The sequence below is a fragment of the Xiphophorus maculatus genome, chromosome 2 (genome assembly GCF_002775205.1).
Source record: "Xiphophorus maculatus strain JP 163 A chromosome 2, X_maculatus-5.0-male, whole genome shotgun sequence".
Classification (NCBI taxonomy): Eukaryota; Metazoa; Chordata; class Actinopteri; order Cyprinodontiformes; family Poeciliidae; genus Xiphophorus; species Xiphophorus maculatus.
In genome coordinates this window covers 29,890,127-29,914,886 of record NC_036444.1, presented here as the reverse complement: position 1 = coordinate 29,914,886, position 24,760 = coordinate 29,890,127, and the positions used below count along the sequence as shown (strand labels likewise).

Below are 24,760 nucleotides of genomic sequence, written 5' to 3'. Positions count from 1 at the left end.
TGGTTTTCAGTCAATTTCTTAAAGCCTCTCTTGTTTTCATAGTTAAAAAGGTGTGAACTGTAATTCTATAATTAGGATCAGAACAGAATCCATGTGACTTTCTCATACACAACACGAGAGTATAAAACAACCATTTTGCTTTTTGTCTTTCTCAGGCTCAGAGGAAGGAGGCGTTCCTCCAAGACCGATACGGCCACTATACCCTGACTGACCCCTTCCTGGCTCTTCAGAGAGACTTTGACTGCAGAGTCCCTGGGGGGGACAAAGAACGGCGGCCGTTGGGATCCAGCCCCATCTCCATCCTGGAGGCTGTCATGGCCCACTGCAGGAGAATGCAGGAGCGCATGTCAGCCCAGCTGGCTGCTGCTGAGAGCCGCCAGAAGAGGGTAAGAAATCTATTGATCAGACGGTAACATTTCAGTTACCCTCATATTTCAACGGTTCCAAACTGAGTCGGTGCCCAACCTGCATGCTCTAATCATCTCTCATTCATTATTGGCCTTCCCTCACTTGATCAGTCCAGCTAACTCTGATCTAATGTCTAGAAAACAGCAAAGCAAGACGAATTGAACTGTTATCATCTCATCTGTAAACCCTTAGACTTTATTGTCAGTTCTGGCTACACCGGGTGGAGTCTGTTCAGAGTCTGCAGAATTGTAACGTCCACTATTGTTAATATGCTAGATCCGCACAGTTTTAAAATGAACTGCAGATCGTATGTTGGTCCATCATTATTACACTGAACATGTATTGTTAAGTTAGCCGGTTTGATTTTTCTTATTTACCAATAAATGTCCAACATGTTTCAGGAGCCATTGCAGCTCCAGCCGAGTCGAGCGACGCCATCGTAAAATAGTAGCATATTAGGATGTACTGGTAAATTGTAGCTCACATCAGAAACCAATCTTATCCATTGATTTCTAGACCTCTGTAAAGGTCTGAAACTCAGTTGCCCCACAGTTGAAAATTTAGCAATTTTGTTGCTGTATTTAGTGACTTTTCAGATAACAAAAGTAGTATTCAAGTTCTGATATATGTATGTATTTATATATCTTGAGTATATATAAAGCTTGAGTTCACCGTGTGAAGAACGTCAGCTATGATGACCCCCGGATACAAAGGTCAGTGCTAAAATTTGAATTATTTACATACAAGTAGTTTTGGGTAGTCACTATTCATGTTTTTCAGTTTGTGATCCCTAATGGTGCTGAGGCTGGAACAAATGGATGCTTCCTTGCTTCAGGTAGCCTTTAATCTGAGCAGTAGTGCCAGAAAACAAATCCAGCCGCCTCATCTGGCTGGCAAATATCCCTGAATTTGATTGTAAGTGATAACCTTAATTTCTTTTCTTTGTGTTTGACCATCACAACAAACCATTTCTCTGCTGCAGCCATAGGAAAAAAAGAGTTAATACATTATGAGCTGTTTGTATGCCTTTCATTTAACCAGAGTGAATCTGCTGCCATTTTAAATAAAGGTAAATAAATGTAAGATTTAACGCTAACACAAGTGGAAGACAGTTGAGTTATCTATGACAACAACTTACATTTATATTTTCATGATTTAAATGCGTTTTCAAGAGGAGGACAACTGTATAAATGCCTGTCTGATTGTATATATTTGGCAAATGCTGGAATATTGTTGTAGATTTTCCTACAAACTTCATTTCAGTTCCGATTTTGTCGGCCGTGTCCACATAAGCCAGAGTGTATTTGTTATGGGCCTGTGCTGGATTACAGAATGCAGCCCTGATTAACTGGGCAGCCAGATGTCCGGAGAGGCTCTGCCCTATTTCCCTCAGCTCCCTCTGTTGTTCTGTCTCTCACTCTTGCTGTTCTCTGGGTCACTCAGTTGGATTCTCTTTAAACCGTCAGAAAAATGTAATGGAAAATGTAGGAATTTTTGAATGAAACATTTTTACACTTCAACATATTAAAGTACTGGTCAGTAAAAATCAGAGGTGTAATGAATCCTGCGTCTACTCAATGCATGATATTTGCTTCACAAGAACAAGTCCTGATTTTACCGGTATGTTTTAAACACAAACTACAGTATGTATCAAAAGTTTGTAATCAGTCTAGTATATTCCAGTTCAGACGTGAGTCCATATATTTTTTTTTATAAAGGTCACAATGGAAGTCTAATTCTAAACCTGCCGAGACGCCAAAAAACCCAAAGACTGAAAAGGCTCATATTTTGTGTTTCAAATTATATATTACAGGAGTCATGAATATCCAACTGTGTTTTAAAGAGTCACTGTCCAGTAGATGTATCCTCTATTTTGGAGTTTTGCTTTTGAACTGAAAGATAAAATTCAAAATCTTTTTATCAATCCTGATAGCAAACTATTTAACATATTGTTATCCAGCCCAATGAGCAGTATTCAAGGCTCAAACTAAAACTAAAAGTCAGACTTAGGTCTTGTTATTTTCATGTATTAAGATGCATCCTTGCTTATCAGGATATTAGTAAACCAGCCAAATGAAACTGTTCACTCTTAGCATTAAAATCCTGAGCGATTACATCACAGTTTGTCACATCATAGTGGACTGTCACGTGAACAGCCAACTGGTCTGCTGATGCTTCTGATAAACCCAGACGAACTTGAACTACATTATTACTCGAACATAAGCAACGCTAACATTCATCAAAGTTCCATTTCTGTGAACTTACTTCAGCAATTTACTCTATGCTGTTGCCTATGCATCTTAGCGTAATAATGTGAGAGGTGATAGAGAATAAATATCCTAATGTGAGACTTTTCAAGGCTCTTGAAATAAAATCTGCAATAAAACAGCTGATGACTTGTATTATTCTAGGTAGTTTATGTGCAGGAAGCTGGAGAAATGTGCTGGACAGTTCAACGATTTGATAACCTGGCATGACTAGGATTTAAGACAAGAACTAATGAATTCAGTTTGTAAATAATTCAAATTTTAGCACTGACCTTTGTATCCGGGGGTCGTCATAGCTGACGTTCTTCACACGGGGAACTCAAGCTGCTAACTGCTTCAATGTTTCTTTGGACAAGAAACATTGAAGCTTTTTATTATTAAAACCACAAAATGTCCGTATACTCTTATAAAAACCCTAGAAATAATGTCTACAGAGCAATAAGGCAGATTTTTAAATTTTTGTCAAAGTGTGTAAATGTAGAAACAGTCAGGAAAAAAATCTTCAAGCCGATCTTAGTGTCACTAAACTGGGATGTATATTCCTTCCTGAGACCTTTGAACTGACCAGTGACACCAGCAACCAATCAAAGCTGCTAAAAGAGCCAGGATTGGCTTTCTCAGAGGGACTCTGGTTGCTGGCTAGAGCGAATTTCTGCAGCATTGTCCATTCTATCTTTATATCCCCCATCCTTTTTATTTCTTTCTGTCTGCCTGTTGAAGCTGTTGAATTATCTAGAAGGTCACAGGCAGCAGAAAGTAGGCCGTCTGCTGTCTCGCTGAAGCTGTTCACATTGTCAGTATTTTGAAACATGTAACTTATTAAACATATAAAAATATAGATAATTTAATTCATCTTCCAAATATTTACAATTGGGACAAATTATGAATTTGTTATGGATTGTTTAAGAAGTTTTCAAAAAAAAAATTAATAATAAATAAGTAAGACCATTTTGATTAGTTTTTCTATAATCTAATCTTTTCTAATTAGACTTTGAACTAGGGGTGCACCAATAAATTGGCCAGCCATAAAATTGCCCTCAATTTTTGTAATTTTAGGAGATCAGCAGTCTTATCTACCTCAGCAAAAAGCTGACTGACTGACTGACCCCCCTCATCAGTGCACCCCTGCTTTTAACTGGCATTCAAACAATGGTTTTGTGTCATGAAAAGTTTTAGGTAATAAAAGCAGTCATCTGTGTTTAAAGAGTGTTCAATGGCATGGGATAAGAGGCTGTTTTGTGTCTCCACACAAGTCTAGGCAAAACATGCAGTATTTAATGTTACATACTATACATGTTACCTCTTACGAAACAAGAAAAATGATTCAACAATATATGTTTTTCAATAAAAAGAGGCGGGTGCTCTGAAAACTACTCTGGTAATCTAAAGCATATCTAAGAAGTACCTCCAAATGACTGAAACTTTAACAAGACCAGATGGTATAGAGGGTTGAAACCATCAGCCAACCAGGAAACATGTACAGTGATATGTTTTGAGATACATAAGATGGATAATCTAAATAATTTTTAAATCTGCACAAACATCTATTATAAAGATTCAAATATCCCACCCGGTTTTGGTGCCATTAAACTTCACAGCATCCCTAAATTCTCTCTGTAGGTGACATTCACAAGTATTAATCCTCAACTAAATAGCAGCTTGTTGTAGCACCTCCAACTTCCTTCAGCAGCCTCCACTGACTCACCCCTTCCCCTTTCCTGTTAAGACAGCGAGACGTAATCTGTGATCGTTTTGGACATAGTAGGTGAATGAATGGGCTGGTCAAGAGTGGGAGGGGTCAACATAATGACAGAGAATGCTGGACATCAGCTGTATTGTTTGAGACTTGTTAAAGCACTGGAGGCATTAGAATCAGGTGCGGATCCTCCTGTTAAATCGTGACTCTCTATGAAGCCAGCGCTGGGCTTAGAATAGCAGATGGTCCAGATATAGAAGGCAGGGCAAAGACAAGGCATCAAGAGTCAACCATACACACGTTCAGGCAAGGTCCTGTACGTTTTAGATGTACCTCCGACAACACAGCTGAAATAATGGCTGTGTTGAGGCTCGATACTGAACCCATCTGTTGGATCTGGACTTTTTGAAACTGGGAACATCTAAAACATGTAGGACACCCAGAGTTACACTTCACTCAATCTGTCTTGGTACACAAGCTGAATTTAAGCCGACTTGAGGACTGACAAAATATACTTGCTAAGGTGGGTTTAATTTCAAGGCTCATTTGATTAATTTGAAAAATTGTTAATGATTTAAACATTATGTGGATTGTGGAATTAAGAATAGAAATCAGAGAATTAAATTTTTTTTTAAATTTTAGTCTTCATTAAAAGCTTGATTTAGGTGCCCTCTAGATTAGCCAAACCTCATAACCAGATGCTTGAATATCAAACGTGACAATGGACGCTATTGATCACTAAAGTTGCGTTGTTCTTTTTCTAGCTGGAGATGGAGAAGCTTCAGCTCCAGAGTCTGGAGCAGGAGCACCGCAAGCTAACAGCACAGCTAAAGGACGAACGTGAGAAGAATAAGCACATTGTCATGATGCTGGTGCGCGAGTGCAAGCAGCTTGCCACTCGGGTGGTGGAGGAGTCACAGCGCTTTGACGAGCTTCAAGCTCGCCTGGATGAGGAGAGTCACACCTCTGGCCGATTGCAGGAGGAGCTGGGTGGTGAGCGCCAGCGTAGCCAACAGATGGAGGCCAAGATGGAGAAGCAGCTGTCGGAATTTGACACAGAATGCGAGCAGCTGCGCGCCAGGCTGGGACGAGTGGAGGCAGAGAGTCAGGGCTTGCGGCAGCAGGTGGAGCAGCTCAGAACTGAACGGGGTGATGAGAAAGATGACGCTGCTGCTGCTTCACCTGCTGCTGCCACCAGTACACCACCCAAACCCAAAGCTATGATATCTGTATCCATAGCCACAGAGTCCATAAGCTGTCAAGCAGCATCTTGTCAAACGGATGTGCCCCCTACTGAGGCTGAGGGTCCTAAGAAGACTCCCCTCTCTATACCTGCCAAACCAGCCCCTGCCAACTATGTGGGCCTTAGTTTGCCAAAGACAACTGGAAGGGGGATTGTCCACAGCAGCTCAGGAGGATTGGCACAAACGGAAAATGGCTCCGAGGGCCAAACTTCCCACGGCCTACCCACCGGAGTGAGCCCTCGCGTACAGGCAGCCCGCTACAAGTTTCAGGAACAGGACCAAAATGGAACGGCATCTCAGAGCCCGCCGGCCCGTGACCTTTCCCCAACCAACCGCGACAACTTTGCAGCCAAACAGCAAGCGCGTCATACTGTGACGCAGGTCCTGTCGCGCTTCACCAGCCCCCCCGCAGGAGGAGCCGGACCCCTCCGTCCGGCCCTGCCCCACTCCGCCTCGGAGGGCGGACCCTTCCCCGGCCGCCTGAGCCATCCCATCGGCCTCAAGTCGCCCACAGTGACCAGGATCGACCGGGGGAACCCTCCTCCTATACCTCCTAAAAAACCAGGGCTTTCCCAGACCCCCTCACCTCCACATCCATCCATCAAGGTAGTGGGGGAAAGCAGTCGCTCCCCTGGGGCCGGCCTGAAGCCGGCCACACCCCAGCTGCCACCAAAACCTGCCCTGGACCTGGTCCCAGCCCTGACTGCCTCTCAGGTGGGTGCCTGCTCCCGCTCGCCAGGGCCCGGTCGGGGACCTCAGCGGCAGGCAGCAACAGCATGTGCAGAGTCCCTCCAAGACATCAGTCCTGCCACTACTGTCAGTAGCCCCTCCTCCATACACCCTCCCTCCACATCCATTAGTGCTCCATCTTCCTATAGTTCCCGTGCCTCAGCAGGCAGCCCCCTGGCAACAGCATCAGGTAACGGGGGCTCCTACAAGCTCTCTCTCCCTCCAGCTCCTACTGCTGCCTTTTTATTTTCCTTAAGAGTCTTTCAAAGTGACCTTTGCACTTGTCCAGGATAGCAGAGCATAGTGATTAAGTCACACTTGTGCAAGGCAGAATACCTCATAGGCCAAGTCTGATGTTGCTCACTGCACTCTCCCTTCACTCATCTCTCTTCCTCTAATAAGTCCTGGTCTCTGGGCAGCTCTTTTATCACATGTTGGCCACCTCAGCCATGTCAGCATCACACTCTGACAACTTTAGGGGAAACTGAATATAGTGTTGAGCTGAGGCAGCCAGAGGTCCTTGGTTCTCCTGTGTATTCTGATTGGTTTGGCCTTTCTATAAGTAACCCCTGTCCTCTCTGAAGCTGATGCCAGAGGCTGCTTTTTCCTTCCCTACCTCCAGTTCTTATAGCATGCCATCATCAGTTAACTTTGAACACTGTTTTTCCTGTCTCATCTTTCATGAATGTGAACCACTAACCAATTGTTGTTAAACGCTTCAGCAATCTCATTTTTGCTGTTGTCGTATATTTTCACTTGCTATGATTAAAAATAATGACCCTTTTTTGTTTTTTCAAAAATTTTACTCATTTTACTAAAACCCTAATCAAGTGGTATGCATATTATCTTAACTTTTTCGCTTTGCTTTAAATCTGAAAGAAATGACAATGAAAGCTCTAACAACACAGTCGTTATTAAATATATTCTAAAACTTTCCTGTGGAATGTTACAAAGTATGCATTTTGAATTAATTAATGTACATTCATGCCCTGTTTTAAATTATATTTATATATTATATATATATATATATATATATATATATATATATATATATATATATATATATATATATATATATATATATATATATATATAATTGTTCCTCTGATTTTACTCTTTATAGGTTTATGTTTGAATTAAATGAACATTGTTCATGAATCACTGACAACATGCCTCTGAAATTCTAAGTGAATACGTAGTATTTATTTGCAGAAAATGGCCAAAATAACAAAAAAGATGCAGTTCTTTCAGTTTTCAGACCTCAAATAATGCAAAGGAAACTAGTTCATAATTCATTTATAAACAACAATACTAATGTTTTAACTCAGGAAGAGTTCAGAAATCAAGATTTAGTGGAATATTTGGGGTTAATTTTTCCCAAATATCTATCTATCTATCTATCTATCTATCTATCTATCTATCTATCTATCTATCTATCTATCTATCTATCTATCTATCTATCTATCTATCTATCTATCTATCTATCTATCTATATATCTATCTATATATATATATATATATATATATATATATATATATATATATATATCAAGCCATTAATTACAGAACTGAACTGTCTGTAAATTTTCATTGTTATTCATCCCCCTGTTGAATTCTTGCTTTTCAACATCACACGCAGCATGCTTCCCCACTCCGACTTTATTACTCTTATATAATCTCTTTGATTCTGTTTGCAAGATGCTATCATCTATTATCATTGTTTTTTTCACTTATCTGTTCGTCTAATTTATTCATTTGGTTAAAACGATTCATAATTTCATCAATATTCAATGAGATAATGTATGTAACAGTCTTATTCACTCCATTATTACTGTGGGTGACAGACTTGTATAATAATATAACGGTTATCTACAGCACCTTGCTAAATTAATTATAGATCTTGAAGTTTCTTAGAATTACTCACAATACAACCACAAGCTTTAATTTGTTTTATTAAGATTTTAATAGAATAGAAACAAGTAATTTGTAATTGTGAAAGGAAACAAGAATAATATACAGTTTTAAATTTTTTTAACAAATACAAATCTGTTGAAGGGTGTGCCATCCAGCCCTCTTTACACTGATGCCTCTCAATAAAGTCAATCAATTTGCCCCAAGCAAATATTAGTAATATTTGTCCTGGCTTTATCAGAAAACCAAGTTATTCATAAAGTTGTGGTTTAAACTCTGTTTAAAGTAGGATTGGCTTGTAAAGGAGTACAGTGAACCCTCACTATAACGCGGTTCACCTTTCACGGCCTCGCTTCTTCGCTGAGTTTTTTGTGCAGTTTTTTTTCACTGTGCGTTGTGTTCTGCATCCTGATTTGGCTAAACAGTCTCCACGCTTCTTCTCTACCTGTGTGCCAATAATGTTATGGTATTTAAATATACGTAATACAGCTTGGCAAATTTTGGTAAATGTTTTTGCCCAGAAGAAAAAAAAATAGTGACAACAACTACCGATAACTATGTTCTTACGAAAAAACACACCTGCACCACAGGCTTCAGAAGAAAAAGACACTAGAGAGCGGAGTCAGGCCGCAGCGTCACAGTCAGAGGAACAGTGAAATACGTGAGTCACAATTTGTCCTACTGTACTTCGTATTGATGATTAAAATGATTATTTTACTGTAAGAAAGCGTTATATTTGTTTAAAAAATGCTTGGGCCTGAAAACAGGTTTTGTTCTTTGGTTTCAATGTAGAGTATTTAATTATGTTGTATAATAATTGTAAAAAATAAAGGTAACTACTTCACGGATTTTGCCTATCACGGGTTCTTTTCAGAATGCAACCCCGCGAAAAACGAGGGTTCACTGTATCCCAAAGTTTTAAACATTTTAAGGAGCAGTTTTTACATTAGGCAGCCCATCCTAACAAGAAGAAATTATCTGATTGCCCTGCACCTTATGCTGGTGGATACCTTTCTCCAGCAGGGCTAACACAGCCAGTCAGGGTTAATGAGTCCAAGAATTGACTCAGGAGCGAAATATGACATTTTTAAGGTTTTTATTTATAACAAAAACCTGTGAAAACCATGTGAAATGTTCCTTCCACTTAGCATCTATCTGCTACTTTTTGTTGATTGGTGATATAAATTTGTAAATATATGCACAAAAGTGAGTTTGTAGCAGAAAAAACTGAACAATTTAAAGATGTATGATTTCTTTTGCAAGATACTTTATTTACTTTGACTTTGCCAGATTTGGTTGCTTTGAGCAAAATGTAAAATTAAATCTTCAAATAAGTTCTGAATCAGCATTAATTGGATTTGCGCAACAGATCTTAAGTTGTGTGACAATCAAACAAGTAGCTTCTTCTTAAGCTCACCAACCAGATACAAGCTCACTGATAACACATACATTAAACAGTGGGAAAAAACACTACAAAATCTTTGGAATAAGCGGACTTAATCATAATAGATTTAGTCGATATGTTTCTAACTCAGTTTTGAATGAAGTAGCAGTATTAGTTGTTGTTTTTAACACTATTGTAAAAGTGTCTATTCGCTAAACAGCAAAAGTATTTTCTAACATTTTTCTGTCTGTGTTGTTGAAATAATTTTACATAAAATGTGTCATTTTCCCCTAACAAGTTACGATTATGTTTTTCAGGAATTTTGTGATTTTTATCAATGTTGCTAAGTGATTAACATATTCCTGAAATTTGTATGCTGTTTGTATTTTGTCTTTGTCTTTGTATTTTGCTGCTGTCACATTGTCTTTTATTAGATGTACCACAGCTTATACAGACCGTTCTCATCTGCTAGCACTAAAAAATGGTTTGCATTGGCTGTATGTAAGTGTAATCAGGAAAAAGTTATATAATTTTTTACAATGCAAAGATTTTTAGTGAATAAATCCTAAGCGTTTCAATATAGATTTTCAAGCACTTGTTGAAAATCACCTGTTGACTGAACAACAAAAACAGGAGAGTTTATTAGTCTTTAAAGTTTCTCTATTGGTCAGAGTTATTAGCCTTTCTGATGACATCACACAAAACGTAATAGTTCTACAGAAACTTTTTATACTTTTACTGTCCCCAAAAGACAAAGACATAATCTCCACTAAGTTTGATTTGTGTATTTTATTGATATTTAGTGTTTTGTATGATTTCATCAGGGGAACCTTAACTTTACCTGCAAAAGTTGAACCATATCTGTTTCTAACATTAAAATTAATTACCTTGATAAAATTACAATCAAATCTAGGATCAAGTTTTGGATTATGGAATTTTATCTTGGTGTCTGATCCTTCATCACTAGGACATGCAGTTCCATGCGCATGAAATATTGTTAATTTTATGTTTTTGTTACTATGCTTTGCATTTTTCCAAGTTGCCTTTTTGTTGTTATTGAACTTGTTTGACTGTTCAATAGTTGGTTTGAACAATGTTTGCCTGCCCACATGTTAGACTGATGAATGTGATGCTTCTGGTTTTGCCCTGAAATGTTTACGTAGGAGCTTGCTCTGTAAAGTGTGTGTGAAAACTGAACATTTTCTCCTTCCCTTCCACCTTCTCATGCCCTTGCTCTCCCTTGCTCAGCACTTCTAGTCTCACTCCTGGTCTTCCTCGTCCTAGTTTAACCTGTCCTCCTCCTCCTCCTCCCTCCACCCTGCAGGCTGGTGTCCCTCCGTAGTCTCCTCTCTAAGTAGCGGTGGGCCTGCTGCCCTGGACAGTAGGCCCCTCCTGCTCCTCCAAGCTGCTTCCCAGGGAAATGTCACTTTATTGTCAATGCTGCTTAACCAACCAGACTCGAACGGAACCACCATAAGTATCACTCCTATCACCTCACTCATTGACATCGCCTCTACCACTACTTTGGAAACTTTGCCCAATCTTCTTGACCCAAACTTCCACCTCAGTTACAACCAAACTTCTGCCTTGTTTGCTGCTGCTCAGAATGGACAAACGGGTAAGTAAATCTCGTAATCTTTTGTTGAAAGCTGGTGATTTTGGAAGTTTGCTCATTCAGTTTGCTTGGAGTTAAAGTAGAGCACACCAAAAAGAGGAGACAAATAATAATACACCTAATATACACATAATAATTACACCATAGATTTCTTCATCTTGATTGGAAAACAAAGCAAGAACATACTGTAGTTCTTGCATTAACAAAGTTAATGTAACTTTTACATTAAGCAAAAGTTGTAACAACTATATCACTGTGTAAAATGTTTAATATAAACCCTTTTGGGTATATAAAATGTAACATTTTAATTTATTTATTGGTGATTTAAATTGATGGGCTGATATTATAGAAATAACTGATAGAAGAGATGAACGGTCCAGCCGGAGGTGGACCTGTACGGCCGCTACGTTTACATGCAGAGATCAGACAGAGGTGGACTGATGTGACGCTGGTAACTGCATGAGCTGTGGCTGATCCCATTATGTCTGCTGCTGTTAGATTGTAAAGGAGAATGCAGGGCTGTCATGTAGGAGATGTAACATCAGCAAACATTACACGCTCATTCATCTGACAAACACAAACTACAAGAACCGAGAGATGCACTCCTTTGAAGATCTTTGTGTCCTCTTTGCTGCTGGTTTCTAGGCAGACATGTTTGGTCATCATTGATTCATGAATGTGTCTAGAACCTGAGGGACAAAGAAATCAGACAAACCTCATTCTGTCTTGCATTAATATTCTTTAAAATAGATGTTTTTGCTTATAGATGCCTCAGTCCAATATTGATATCTGTACCCCAATATGGAAAACTAGTCTAGATTGGGTATCAGAGACAATATGCCCCATCCATAAGATCAGATCTATTCAGTGTAATTTTATGCTATGTTCTCTGAGTGACATCATGCTTTATTATTTATTTTATAGTATATTTAGAATTCCTTATTGCACTTTCTGAACCATTTGAAGGAACTTTTGTAAGATAGTCACCCCATTGTTTTTGCCACTTTCAGTTTCTTTATTATTTATGTTACATTGGCTGTTCTACTCCTAACTGCACTGACTGAACAAATTAAAGTTGTTTTTCCATGTTTGACCAAGATGGTGAAGCTATTGGTGTATTTAAATGTCTGTACAACAAAATGTGTAAAGTATTTTAAAATTCGGGAAGAATTCAGAACAAGAATTCAAACAGGAAGCTTTTCTGTGGTCAGGCCTGTTCTGATGCCAGGAAATGGGACAGGACGATGAACACTTCCTGTTGGGTCAGATCTTCCTTACTTTCATGGAACCAGCACAGCTTTGGCCCAGCAGCTCTTTGCTCTGGTTTGTCCTGATCTGAGCCGTGGCCCCCAGGCATTGTGGCCCCCAGGGAGTTTCCTCTGAGGCTCCCAGGCTGTTCTGCCACTCCTCTCTTTGGAATTCACAACCACATTTTTTCCAAACCTATCAAACTTTAAATCCATCGATTCATCTTTAGTATTTCATATTAACTTATGTGACAACACTTATGTGTAAGTCTATTTACAAAGCAAAGTTCATTTCACATTTTGACTTTTATGTGCATAATGAATTGCATAAAATATTTATACATGTAATAACTTTATGTCTTCTGGCTTGTGTTTTTTTGTGTAAGTGTGGGTGCCTCTACTGGTTTCGAGCCAGTTGCTACATCACCTCTCCTCCACCTCTGCTCTTCTCCCGTTCAGAGTGTGTGAAGCTGCTGCTGTCTGCAGGGCTGCCTGCTGACATTTTGGATGAAAATGGATTCACACCCTTACACTTGGCTGCCGCCCACGGCCACGCCAGGTGGGACTCATATAAACGCTTCTGCAAAGGACAGACCCATATCTGTCATTCTGTGTACTTATTATGAATCATTTGATAACAATTAGTTAATCAAAATCAAAATGACTGATTTAATTCCTAGCTGATGTCTTTAAAATAGTTGTCTATGATGAGATGCTGATATCTGTATTTGTTCCAATATTGAAAAAAATTCTAGATTTGGTATTGTAACAATGTGCCTGATCCATAAGGGCAGATCTATTCTGTCTAACTCTATGCTTTGTGCTCTGAGCAACATCATGGTTTATTACATTGTATTTAGAATTTGTATTTTAACTTTCTGAACAATTTGAAGGGTTTGTTACAGTTTATGTGTACGTTTTTGACCAAGGATAAGTTACATTGGCTGTTATACTCCTAACTTCACTGACTGAACAAATTCAATTTGTTTTTATGTTTGACCAAGCTTGTAAAGCTATTGGTGTATCTAAGTGTGCTGTATTTGTGCAGAGTTATCAAATTAATTTACAATTCAATATATTTATGTCACCAAAACGTTTTAAGTCATTCCGCTTTGGATCGTTATCAATCGATACCAAAACTCTGATATTGATATCAATATCGGTATCAGAAGTGGAAAAATGGATCGGTTCATCCCTAACTATGACGTTGAAGACTGGATAGGTTGAAGAAATTAGATGGGTTAGATTCTTAACAAAAAGAGCTATCACCACTTGGCACATGGAATCTCACAAAGTTAATGTGAATTTATTATATCTCATAAAGGTCAGAGTCAAAAAGTGTATCACTTAAAAAGCACGAAGTCTCTAGAAGATCAAGATTATCGATCAGTTACTGTTCACTAAGTATGGCTCTTGAAAAAATTAAGGTGTTGCCAACAGCAACAAAAATGGCGAAAATAGTGTTACACACATGTAAGGTTTCTTCTCCTGTCTTGTCCCCCCTTATCTGGTAAGAATTGTTTTGACTCCCTCAAAACTCTTCCAAAGGTTTCTCCCCATCTTGCTTTCCAATGTCTTTCTCTCTGTTTGCTTCTTTATTTGTTCTTTTCCTGCTTCTACTTTCCTTTCGTTCCGTTCTGCTCTTTGAATTATTACCAACCCTCCTTTTCAGTGCACCCAGAAACCTCTTATGACATGAACCTTCTATAAAAGGTTTATAGAAATGGAAATCTCTGCATGCAGGAAGAGGTTTTCCATTTTTAGTTTGACCCATATTTCAATGCTGCCTCAGTCGTTTATTTAAGTAAATGAAGATCTGATATCATCAGTTGTTATTAGACGTGTCTCTGATGTTCGGTGCTGACCTAAATGTTTGTGTTTCTGGTGAGATGTATGTAATTACAGTGCAAATATTGTTGCTTCTGGTTGCCCACATAAACACACACATGATGCAGTGGTGTTTAAAGGTTTGTTAAAAACGCCTTTCAAGTTTCAACCAAGCTCCGTCAGCCGCCAAGACTCGAGGCCGGCTGGGCTCGGGTTTGTGCAGCGCTGTAACATCCGATCACCATAGTATTTATAGAGGAGGGATGTTCAACACCACCTCCCCTTCTCAAGTCCTGGTCACACACACACACGCGCACACGCCCGCACACCCACACACTCTAACACTTTACTCAGTAATGCTCACTAGTTATACTGTAGTTATCACTAAGTGGCACTGTGAACAGAGCAGCTTGTTTTTCTCAGGCATTTTTCTCTACTACTACTGAAAGGCTGAACTGTGTACTCTTCTCTGTTTGATTAAGTTTAAATACGGAAAATAAACTAGAACAGATATCTCAAATGATTACCAGAAATGGTATCGTCATCTAAGTTTTCTTTTGGCAAGGACCTGTGTGTCAGTGGAGTGAGGGACTCAAGTCTGTAACTTGGATTTGAGTCACACGTTCGTCAGAAATACAAATACTTGACATTTGATTTAGACTCATAGTCCAGGAGTCTCATGAACAGTTCCCCATTCTAAGCCTGCAAATTATTAATGTTGCACACTCTGTACAAATGTCTGGTTCTCATGGTAACAGTGTTTGTTGTTGGTGAAAGAACTGTCCACGTTCCACTCTTTTTATTTTGTGGCACTACCAAGCAAAACTCATACCACATACCTGAGATTAGTTTATTCTCCTGTCAAAGAGCGGGTTTGACTCATCAACATTATGATTATTAATGATTTAGAGCAACCTGGTTATGGTTGTTGAAGCATCATAGTGATCTGGACGTATTTTAACAGGGTTTCCATGTCTTACAAAAGTCTTAATTCATTTTGTAGGTTGGCTTTAAAACAAATGTATCACCAGTTTTAAATTTTGTCATGGTGGGACAACTTAATCTCGTAAATTCTGTGAAGGTTTTTTCTGGTGAGACTAGAGCAACATTCATTTTACTCAAACATATACCTATAAAAAGTAAAATCAGAGAAGCTGAACATTTTAAGTGGTCTCCTATTTTTTTCCAGAGTTGTGTATTTTTTTTATTTTCCCCAAACATAATTTCAGTTAGTTTTTGAGTGAAGTCATACAGGTGATAGGTAACATCAAAGATGGGAAAATCTCAAAAAATATTCACCATGTTTTTATGTTTTACATCACAAAAACGTGCTATGTTGCTAGAGGTAATAGCAGAGTTTTTTAAAAACATAAATACATAGTTATATCTTAATGATATCTCATGCATTTTCAAAATAATTCACAATTGATTATTTTTTACATGTTGACTTAAATCTTCTAAAAAGTAGAAACCTGTTGGGATAAATGAGCCCTACGGATCAGGGTTTAAATCCATAGAACTGTGACTGAGCCAGCCAACGATATTCTCCAGAAACTTGATACCTGTTATTAATTATAATATCTTAAAACGTGACGTGAGGAGCTTTGTTAACGTGGCTGTTGTCCCTGCAGCTGCGTGGAGGTTCTGCTGGCGTCCAGAGCCGCTGTGGACCCGGTGGCGGCCCAGGGCCAAACTCCCCTGTTTCTGGCCTGCGAGGCAGGAAACCTGGACTGCGCTCAGGCTCTACTGACCGCAGGGGCCAATCGCTCACTCCCCACCACAGTAAGGCTTTCTTTGCCATTCTGTTGTGACTTGCGAGGTTCATTATGTGGTTTCTAGTACAACTGAAAAAACTTTCCTCTGAATAACAAAATTTGATAGGTAACACTTTATTTGACGGGTTGTGAATAAGATTGTCATGACACCGTCATAACAGTCATGAAGACTTCATGAAGACTTACATATTCATGAAGTAAGTAAGCCATACATTTTTTAAATAAAAATATTACTGATTAAACTTTAGCTTTAATAACATAAAGCTACAGAATTTTTAAAGTTTAATCAGTAATACTTTTATAACAAATTGATTTCTTGGTTAATCTCAAGTTGTCATAAGAAAGACATTTTTGAATAATGTCCACTTTATATTAAAAGTGTCATGATTTACCCAATGACACTTTATGACAACAGTCATAAATATTCATGAAGTCTTACTCATGTTCATGACAGGTGTTATGTCATGTTTATTACGGTGTCATGACAGTCTTATTCACAACCCATCAAAGTGTTATCATTTGATATTATTAATATTATTATTATATTGTATTCTCATTTTTTTGTTTAGTTTCTCTTTTTAGGGGGGTTCAGATTACCCATCCTCTCTCCTGACTGCTTGTTGCTACGTAGTAACACTCTTTGTTTCATACTCACTCGCTCCACACAAAGGATTTTAAGTAGTCTCCAGGGTTCGGTCGTCTGAATCGCGTTAGCCCATTGATGTACAGGCTTTCTGTGTCTCCATGGTAACCATAAGAGCTCTGTGAGTTGCTGTGGCAGCATGCGATGAGCCCCTATATTTAGTTACTTTCTTTGTTCTATATTTATGCTGTTCCTGCTGTGCTCTGTAACATATTCGACCTCCAAAGCACAAACATATTTTAAGCCTAAACAAATATGTTGGCCGATTTTTTATTTTTTGTTTAAAAACAATACTTTAACATTCAAATAGTAATCACTACAGTCTGAAATGTTCTAAAAAGCTAGAAACTGTGATTGAAGGCAGTTGTTCTGACAGAGTGCTACTGATGCTGAGACAAGAGGCTAAGTGTGGAAAGCTATGTGTGTTTTAATGTTTATCCCCTTGTTTTTCTCCTGCTACATCAAAATTATGCGTCCCAAACGAAGTTCCAAATGGAAACCTTGACTCCACCTGACTGTTTTAATCAACACGTCATCCTTAAAGCACAGCAAATTCTACTGGCTAAATTATTTTCACCCTGTTGACTGCTTCCACATTTTAAAGCTGTTCAGCCACAAACTTCAATGTAATTTATTGGGATTTTTTTTATGATGGACTGACACTTCTTACAGAATCAGGATCAGAATGCTTCGTTGTTGTTGTACAGAAGCACAATTATGCAAAAACATGGACAAAAATGAATTTACTCACGTTTAATTGGATAATGTGTTAATGGGTTGTAAAAACTTTTGCAATGCGCTATGGACTCAGTGTGTTTATTACTCCACATGTAAATGTTTTAGAGGAAATTTAAACCAGTTAGCAGGTTAGGGAGCGGAGCACCGGTGCCAAGTAAATAGTAGGGGGTGCTAAAAACAAGAAGCTGATCTCTGAAAAAACTAGCAGAAACTTAACTCTTTCAAGTGAGAAGTTACATTGAAACAAAGTCAGGGCAAATAGTAAATGTCACATTCTGAACGTTCTCAGAATACCTGTTCTGTCACGATTTGGTGGTGAGAGGTGGTGAGGCAGATGCAGCAGACCCAGGTAAGATGAATGATTGATTTTAATCAAGAAAAAACACAGTCCAGCAACGGGCAGCACGGCCGAGCGGAAGCCAGGGCTCGACGCCGGTAGCAAACACGACTGGACAACACGAAAGACAGAACGCACATTAGACAAGGACCCAACGAAGACACAGACACACAGGTGACACTAAATACAAAGGAGGTAATTAGGGAACGAGAAACACCTGGGAGTAATCGAGGGGAGAACAGGACAACACAGAGGCACAGAAAACTCGAAATAAATACACAGAAAAACACGGAACATGACACGTTCACATGACATTTCATCAAAAACGTAATGTTTCCGTGAAGAATTTTCTACGGCACTCTGCTTTTTTTATTTTGGATAGGAACCAGGTTAGATATCAGAGTAAAGTGGAGATAGTTTCAAAAGAGATTTCAGGAAAATTCTGTAGAATTTAATAAAAGACTCTGAGCTTTTTTTCCCCAGTTTTTTTAGCTTAATCAATGCTGAGTAGTCTCAGTAGAAATATTTTATTACATCAGTTTTATATATTGCTCATATTTCTGATCAGGAAATGTGATTGTAATTTAATTTATGATTTTTAAATCTATATATACATCTTATTGATAATAAATTTAGAACAGTTGGTAACTCATTGGGATTTTGTTTGTTGTATCTGATGAAGGATTCTTATCTCTGGTTGAAAATAGGACTGAAACGATTCCTTGAGTGATTCGAGTACCTCGATTATTAAAATTCCTCGAGGAAAATTATCTGCCTCGAAGCTTTATTAAGTTATATTTTATTATTTACTGTACTGAGTTCCGGCCGGGTTATCACTTGCGTTGCACAGCGCTCTCACTTCCGCCTGAGTTATTGACGAAAGCTAAGTGTTAGCAGCACAATGTCCAGTTTTCAAGTTCAGCCTGGGAGGATTTTATTAATTCATGATAATGTCTGGGTCTTCATCGTTTTTGGGGGACCAATAAGCATCCTTAAAATGACTGGCGCGATGCCTGGAGTACGGCAGCTTTTCTCCTCCCAGAGCTGCTGCCTGGTGGCGGTTCAGAGCAAACTGCGAGCGATGAAGGTGTATTTATACAGGTGAGCTGATAGACTGAACACTGCAGGTGGCTGAGCATTAGATGATTAACGTAAGTGTAGTCTTACAGACGAACCGGAAAATGTATTTCATATCATTCCGATCTGAACAAATGGGTGGCGGTCTGGAGCGCATCGTGACAGTACATAGCTGGTAGATGAGTTTCTGAGTGTGACGAACAAAGGTGTCAAATCCCGTCGCTAACATGAACACAAAAGCTATATATGTCTGGGCAAGGTGAGAGTTCATCTATTAAACTCACTAAATATGAATACAGAAACCAAACGCTGGGGTATAGATATTTTACCAATGTTTTATTTTATCTTGTTTTTATCCAATTACTCGATTAATCATAAGAATAATCGATAGATTACTGGATTACTAAAATATTCATTTACAACAGCCCTAGTTGAAAATAAACTCAGAGCTGAAAAATAGATTAGTCCATAACGAAAGAAATCACTTCAGATTAATAACCAGATAGATTATTTGATCAAAAGTGATAATATATGAGACAAATTGACACGGTAGACAGACAGCTATATGGTCATTATGTTAATACGCTACATCTCATTTAACTCAAACACGACCTCTGCACAGGACGGCTGCACAACGCTGCATGCTGCTGTCCGCTCCGGAAACGTGGACGCCCTCCGTCTCCTGCTGCACCACGGCGACCCCCCTGACACACTGGACGGATCGGCCCTGTCCGCCGCCCTCCTGAACCAGGCCAACAGTGACGGCTGGACCCCAGCACACATGGCTGCCGCCCTGGGCCTCAAGGTAAAACGGGATTCACTCAGCTACAACGACTAGACCCACACCCAGCAACAAAGGCTGCACCGATTTCAGAAAAAGTTCCGTTTTCCGGCCGATCGCCGATCGGAAAGTGAAAAAAGATTTTTTTTTTTTAATTGTTGGTCAGAATGTTTGACTATGAAAGTAAATGTTGATAAATAGGCTAATTTATTTATTGGTGTTGAATTTTAGTATAAAATATTTGCTATTTATTATACTTTGGGATTAAATGGTTTAAAGGGGTAGAAATTTATCTTGTTAATTTCAGATTGTAATAGATGTGTTTCTGTTTGTTTTGAGGTTTTTCACCTATGTGGTTGGAAGACTAAAAATTATGAGACCATCACGTAAAAATAAAGATGGACTAACTAAAATGAAGACTCCTTGGGTGAAATCCAGTTATGTTCCACAGTAGAAACTATCCTTTTCAAGTGGGGATTGCACAGTAAATTAAACCTAGCAGAAACTTGACATTTATAATTACTAATTGCACTTTCTGAACAGTTTGAACGATTTGTTGCAGTTTATTTTTGCATGTTTGACCAAAGTAGTCAACCTTTTGTTTTTGTCATTTTCACTTTCTTTATTATTTCTATTTTTTGTTGGGTGTTCTACTCCATAAGTGGCTGACTGAACAAATTAAAGTTGTGTTGTTTCTACAAGTGAAACTGTTGGTGTATTTAAGTGTCTGTACGGGTGCAGATATCAAATAAATTTGTAATTCAGTACATGTCTGTGTTTTTAAAAAAAAGCAACATTTTAAGTCAATTCAGCTGTTTTTCTGTCCTCAGATATCAGTATTGGAGGTGAAAAAAGCATATTGCTGCATCCCTAGCTCAAACTTCATACCTTTCATCCTAATACATTATCTGTAGATAAAACAGACATAATATCTCACAAAATTCATTTCATTTCTTGTTCATTTAGAACCTCTCATTAACATGTTTTTAGATTCTCCAGAACATGTGGTACGATTATGAACAGAGTGACAGCAGCTTTACGACAGTAATACATGTTCACATACTATTTATACCACCATGTTCAGTATTCTCAGTCCATATTATATGTGATAAATCTGTCCATACTTATTTTATTTTAATCCGGTCCATAAACCTTTTCTTCTTCTCCTGAGTAAATCCACTGAGAATCATTCACCTGCTCCATCTCCACACCAGCAGCTAGTGGAGTTTCTGTCCTTAGAGGACAACATTCACCAGACTGCATGGAATATGAATTAAGAATCAGTCTGCACACTTAATCTTATTCAAATTACGGTTACTTGAAAGAGAGACAGCTTTTGTCTTGCACTCATAATTTATCGGTGTCTGTGTGTGTGTGTGTGTGTGTGTGTGTGTATACGTGCAGGAGTGTCTGGAGGTGTTGTGCAGCCACATTGAGCAGGACATTGAGCGGAGGGATAAGTGTAATCGCACTATTCATGATGTGGCAACAGACGACTGCAAGGATCTGTTGGAAAACCTCGGTGAGTATTTCTTTTCTTACTTGTGCTTTAATAGGGCCATTGTGTTCATAATTATTTTATTTTTCTTCATGCCATGTCAAGTTTGTATAGTCAAACTTGATTAAGTCCTGAGAACATGTTTTATCGGACATTTTATTATTTTAAACCTGCTGCTGAGAGCAGGAACACTGTAGGAAGTTAAAATGTTCTTTCTTTCACAAGGTGTGTAGAGCATGAAGTTATATCAGCTATTTAGAACTATTGCTACTATAACTTTCTTTTTGTCATTTGAAATCTTTGAAAACTGTTCAATTTTAAATGAATTGGGCCTTCATATCAAGGAGGGAGGTGAGGAGGCTGCACAGCTTAATGAGCACTTAAAAACTTATTGAGGGCCACATCCATAGATTATTCAAAATTAAGCTAAAAAAGCAAATTAAAATATGTGTAGTAAAAAGCAGAATGAGTTCATGACTGTGATGTGAAGGTTTCTAATATCGCTGTACTGAATACGTTCTTTAGTAAAAAAAAAATAAACTCTTTAATTTTCAGACAAACCTAAGGCTGCATTCACACAGCTGGTAAATGTGACACAATTTGTATTATTTTGCCCAAATGCATTTTTTTCACTAAACAACCCAATTCCAATCACTTCACCACTGCCTCCCCAAAAATTTAATTTTTGCCACATCCGTACATAATAAAAATCAGGGGTATGTGTTGACGGCTTGTGTATAACCGCTGTACAGAGACGCCGCTGCGAGACGTCTACGTTTTTCCTCTGCTCTTACGGATTGCTTTGGGGTGCTAATCCATTCACACAGAAATCTCATTGCGGCCGGATTTATGTAGTAGTATAAATGACTGCTCAAAAAAAAAGATATTGGCAAAAAATGGGAGTGAAGCGTCAAGAGCTGCACTGTGAACATAGCCCGAGTCTGCATACATGCACACAACTTTTCTTTGCATTTCATTTCTTTACATTCACTGCTGAGATTTTCTCTGATTTTCACTCGATCAACTATCAATACAACCATGTGGCTTTCTTACCAATCAGCAAAAAATATCTCCTATTGCAGTAGGGATATTTTATTGCAATAAATATAAGTAAACTATGAGACATGCTGTGATCAGCAGCTGATCCATGAGAGGTTTATCATTTGCATAGCCAATCGTCCTGTAACGTCTCTCCCTGTGCAGGAAACATACACACCATGACGTTATTGGCTGCAGTGGAAAAAGGTAGAGTGGACTGTGGGGATGTTGTGTTGGTGATTTGTCTTTGAGGTGTTTCTAAGCTTTCTGAATAAAAAAAATTACTCCATTTAACGACTAGTAACAAGGGAAACCGTAAAGCACTTCCAGATGCAATGCTTGGTCTTCTTCCACCTTCCTAAAAACTTGATACTGATGTTAAGAAAAATAATCTATGCTTATTGATTTTGTTGAACATCAACTGCCAAGTCTTTGATACTCTTCAGACCTTTAAATGAGAGTCTTCCCAGTGAGCAGAGTGGAGTTTGACTGGGTCACTGGTTTGATCTTACTATTGAGCTGGAGGTCTTTCTGAAAGTCCAGGTTGTTGTCCTGCTGAAAAAATGAACCTCCACGTCTGGTGAACCTATGCAACCTTTAACAGGTTTTCTTCTAGCATTGCCTTATATTTAGCATTACCAATCTTCACATCAATGGCGGTTGGGTATTTTCAATAAATACCTAGTTTGTGGGGTATTCACAAATAATACCCCACAAATCAGGGATATGTGTTGACAAGAAAACAAGTAATTATCTTGTCAACAGATTGTCCCACCTGAGCTGTGAATCTCCATATTTCCAGCAGAGCGTTGTCATGGCCGCTCAGGCTCTTTGGTGGCTGTGTCTTGCTGTTAACTTTTTTTTTCTTTTTTGCGTGACAAATGGATCAAGAAACTTCACTGCACATTTGTTAAGACTATTTCCTTGCCTTCCACTTCACCATTATCCTTTACATTGTGTTGGTCTATCACATACAATCCCAATAAAATGCATTGAACTAGGAGTGCACCGATCAGTCTGCCGGCTGATCGATCAGCCCTGATTTCCTTTATTTTGGGTGATCAGCCAATACTTGCATGAGAAACCGAATTTATCCACTGATCTAAAATTGGAACATTGAAGGTGCATCGTAACCTGATAACACTTGACATGAGCTGTGTTTCCAACACAAGAATTTTGTATTTTTTTGATAAAACGTTTTGGCTATTTTTCTTGTCATTTCAAAATTTATTTTGCAAAACTGCAATGGAAACTCCCCAAAAAAGACAGCAGGAAGTGGGAAGAGGATGATGGCACAGGATGCTTTTTAATGACTTATCACATGAACAAACTTATTCACATGTGATTTTAATTGTGCTTCTTATTTAATGGAAATACCACAATTTCGAAACTGTTTTCCCCCCACATTAGCAGAATATTGACTAAGTTTTGCATAGGTTTGTAATGGAAACGCAGCTACTGTAAGGTTGGAAAAATAAATCGAAACTGGCGGTTTTTAAAGATCAGCTGGGAAACTGCAATCGGTGCACCTCTTCATTTAACCGTGGTGTTTAACATGACAACATGTGAAAAAATTTAGCAGACATTCAGCTTATCATCCCTTTATGCTACAGCTCACTGCTCTCTCTTCCACCCCTCCAAAGATTCGTACCGGGTACTGGTGCTGCTGCAGTGTTCGGCTGTAGAAATCGGCCCCATGTGTCCTATGGGGGCTGTGGAGGACGAGGAGGAGGCCAAGGTTCTCTCCTCCAGCCAGACGGCGCTGGGCAGACTGACGGTGGACCGTGGCACGTGTTGGGCCCAACTGAGTACTGCCCTCAGCAGCATGTTCATTTCTCACCTCCAGATCCTCTGTGGAGAGGACGCACAGCGCTCCCTGCTGGGCCTCACTCCTGCCAGCATCTCCTCCATCCTGATCGGTACCCGCTCTACAAACATTTCTTCTTTTTCTCACAACTTTCTTCTTCATCCTTCAACTTAATTTGATATACATATCAACTTAAAATTATAACCCCTTAACCTTCACCACCTAAATCACCAAAAATGGCTGCCATTTGGAGTCTCCATTTGGAGTCTCCAACACCTGACATACTAACTTCAAATGACTGTATCTCCTCAGTGCTTCAACATACAGTCATGAGGCTCTAATGAAAGATAATGCCCAGAGGAATCCTCTGGTAGACACAACATTACTGATAGTGGAAATTAGTTATAATTAAGTATAAATAAATAATCAAAAATAAAATAACGTAATTGGGGGGTAGGGGGGTTAGCGTACAGTCAGACCTCCTTCCTCTTCTTGCAATACTCTGTCCATCCGTCTGCCCGCCGCTCCCCCAGCACTCAACGGTACGCTAGCCCCGCCCCCCACCATCTCTCCTTTGACCCCCTACCCCACCCGGGCCCCCCTCCTTCTTCTTCGAACCCCTAAGCCCCATTCCTCCCGCATCACCATTCCCTCGGCCCCCCATTCTCGCTCTTCGGTACGCTCTACCCCCCTCGCTCTGACTGCAGCAGCTGACGACTAAAAGTTTCCGGTATTCTC

At 39.0% G+C, this 24,760-nt stretch overlaps 1 protein-coding gene across 4 annotated transcripts in view; it reads left to right on the top strand.

Moving 5' to 3' along the window:
- cttnbp2 (cortactin binding protein 2) overlaps window positions 1-24,760 on the top strand; it is a 99,040-nt gene that overhangs the window by 57,692 nt on the left and 16,588 nt on the right. For 2 of the 4 annotated variants that reach the window (XM_023353383.1, XM_023353381.1), the window contains exons 3-11: window positions 156-386; window positions 5,136-6,534; window positions 10,964-11,257; window positions 12,961-13,060; window positions 15,960-16,110; window positions 19,521-19,703; window positions 21,084-21,201; window positions 22,381-22,422; window positions 23,859-24,134. In XM_023353383.1, coding sequence (XP_023209151.1) covers window positions 156-386; window positions 5,136-6,534; window positions 10,964-11,257; window positions 12,961-13,060; window positions 15,960-16,110; window positions 19,521-19,703; window positions 21,084-21,201; window positions 22,381-22,422; window positions 23,859-24,134 — 2,794 coding nt within the window. The remainder of the gene's footprint in view (window positions 1-155; window positions 387-5,135; window positions 6,535-10,963; window positions 11,258-12,960; window positions 13,061-15,959; window positions 16,111-19,520; window positions 19,704-21,083; window positions 21,202-22,380; window positions 22,423-23,858; window positions 24,135-24,760) is intronic. The other 2 variants (XM_023353385.1, XM_023353390.1) reach the window with 2 other exon arrangements.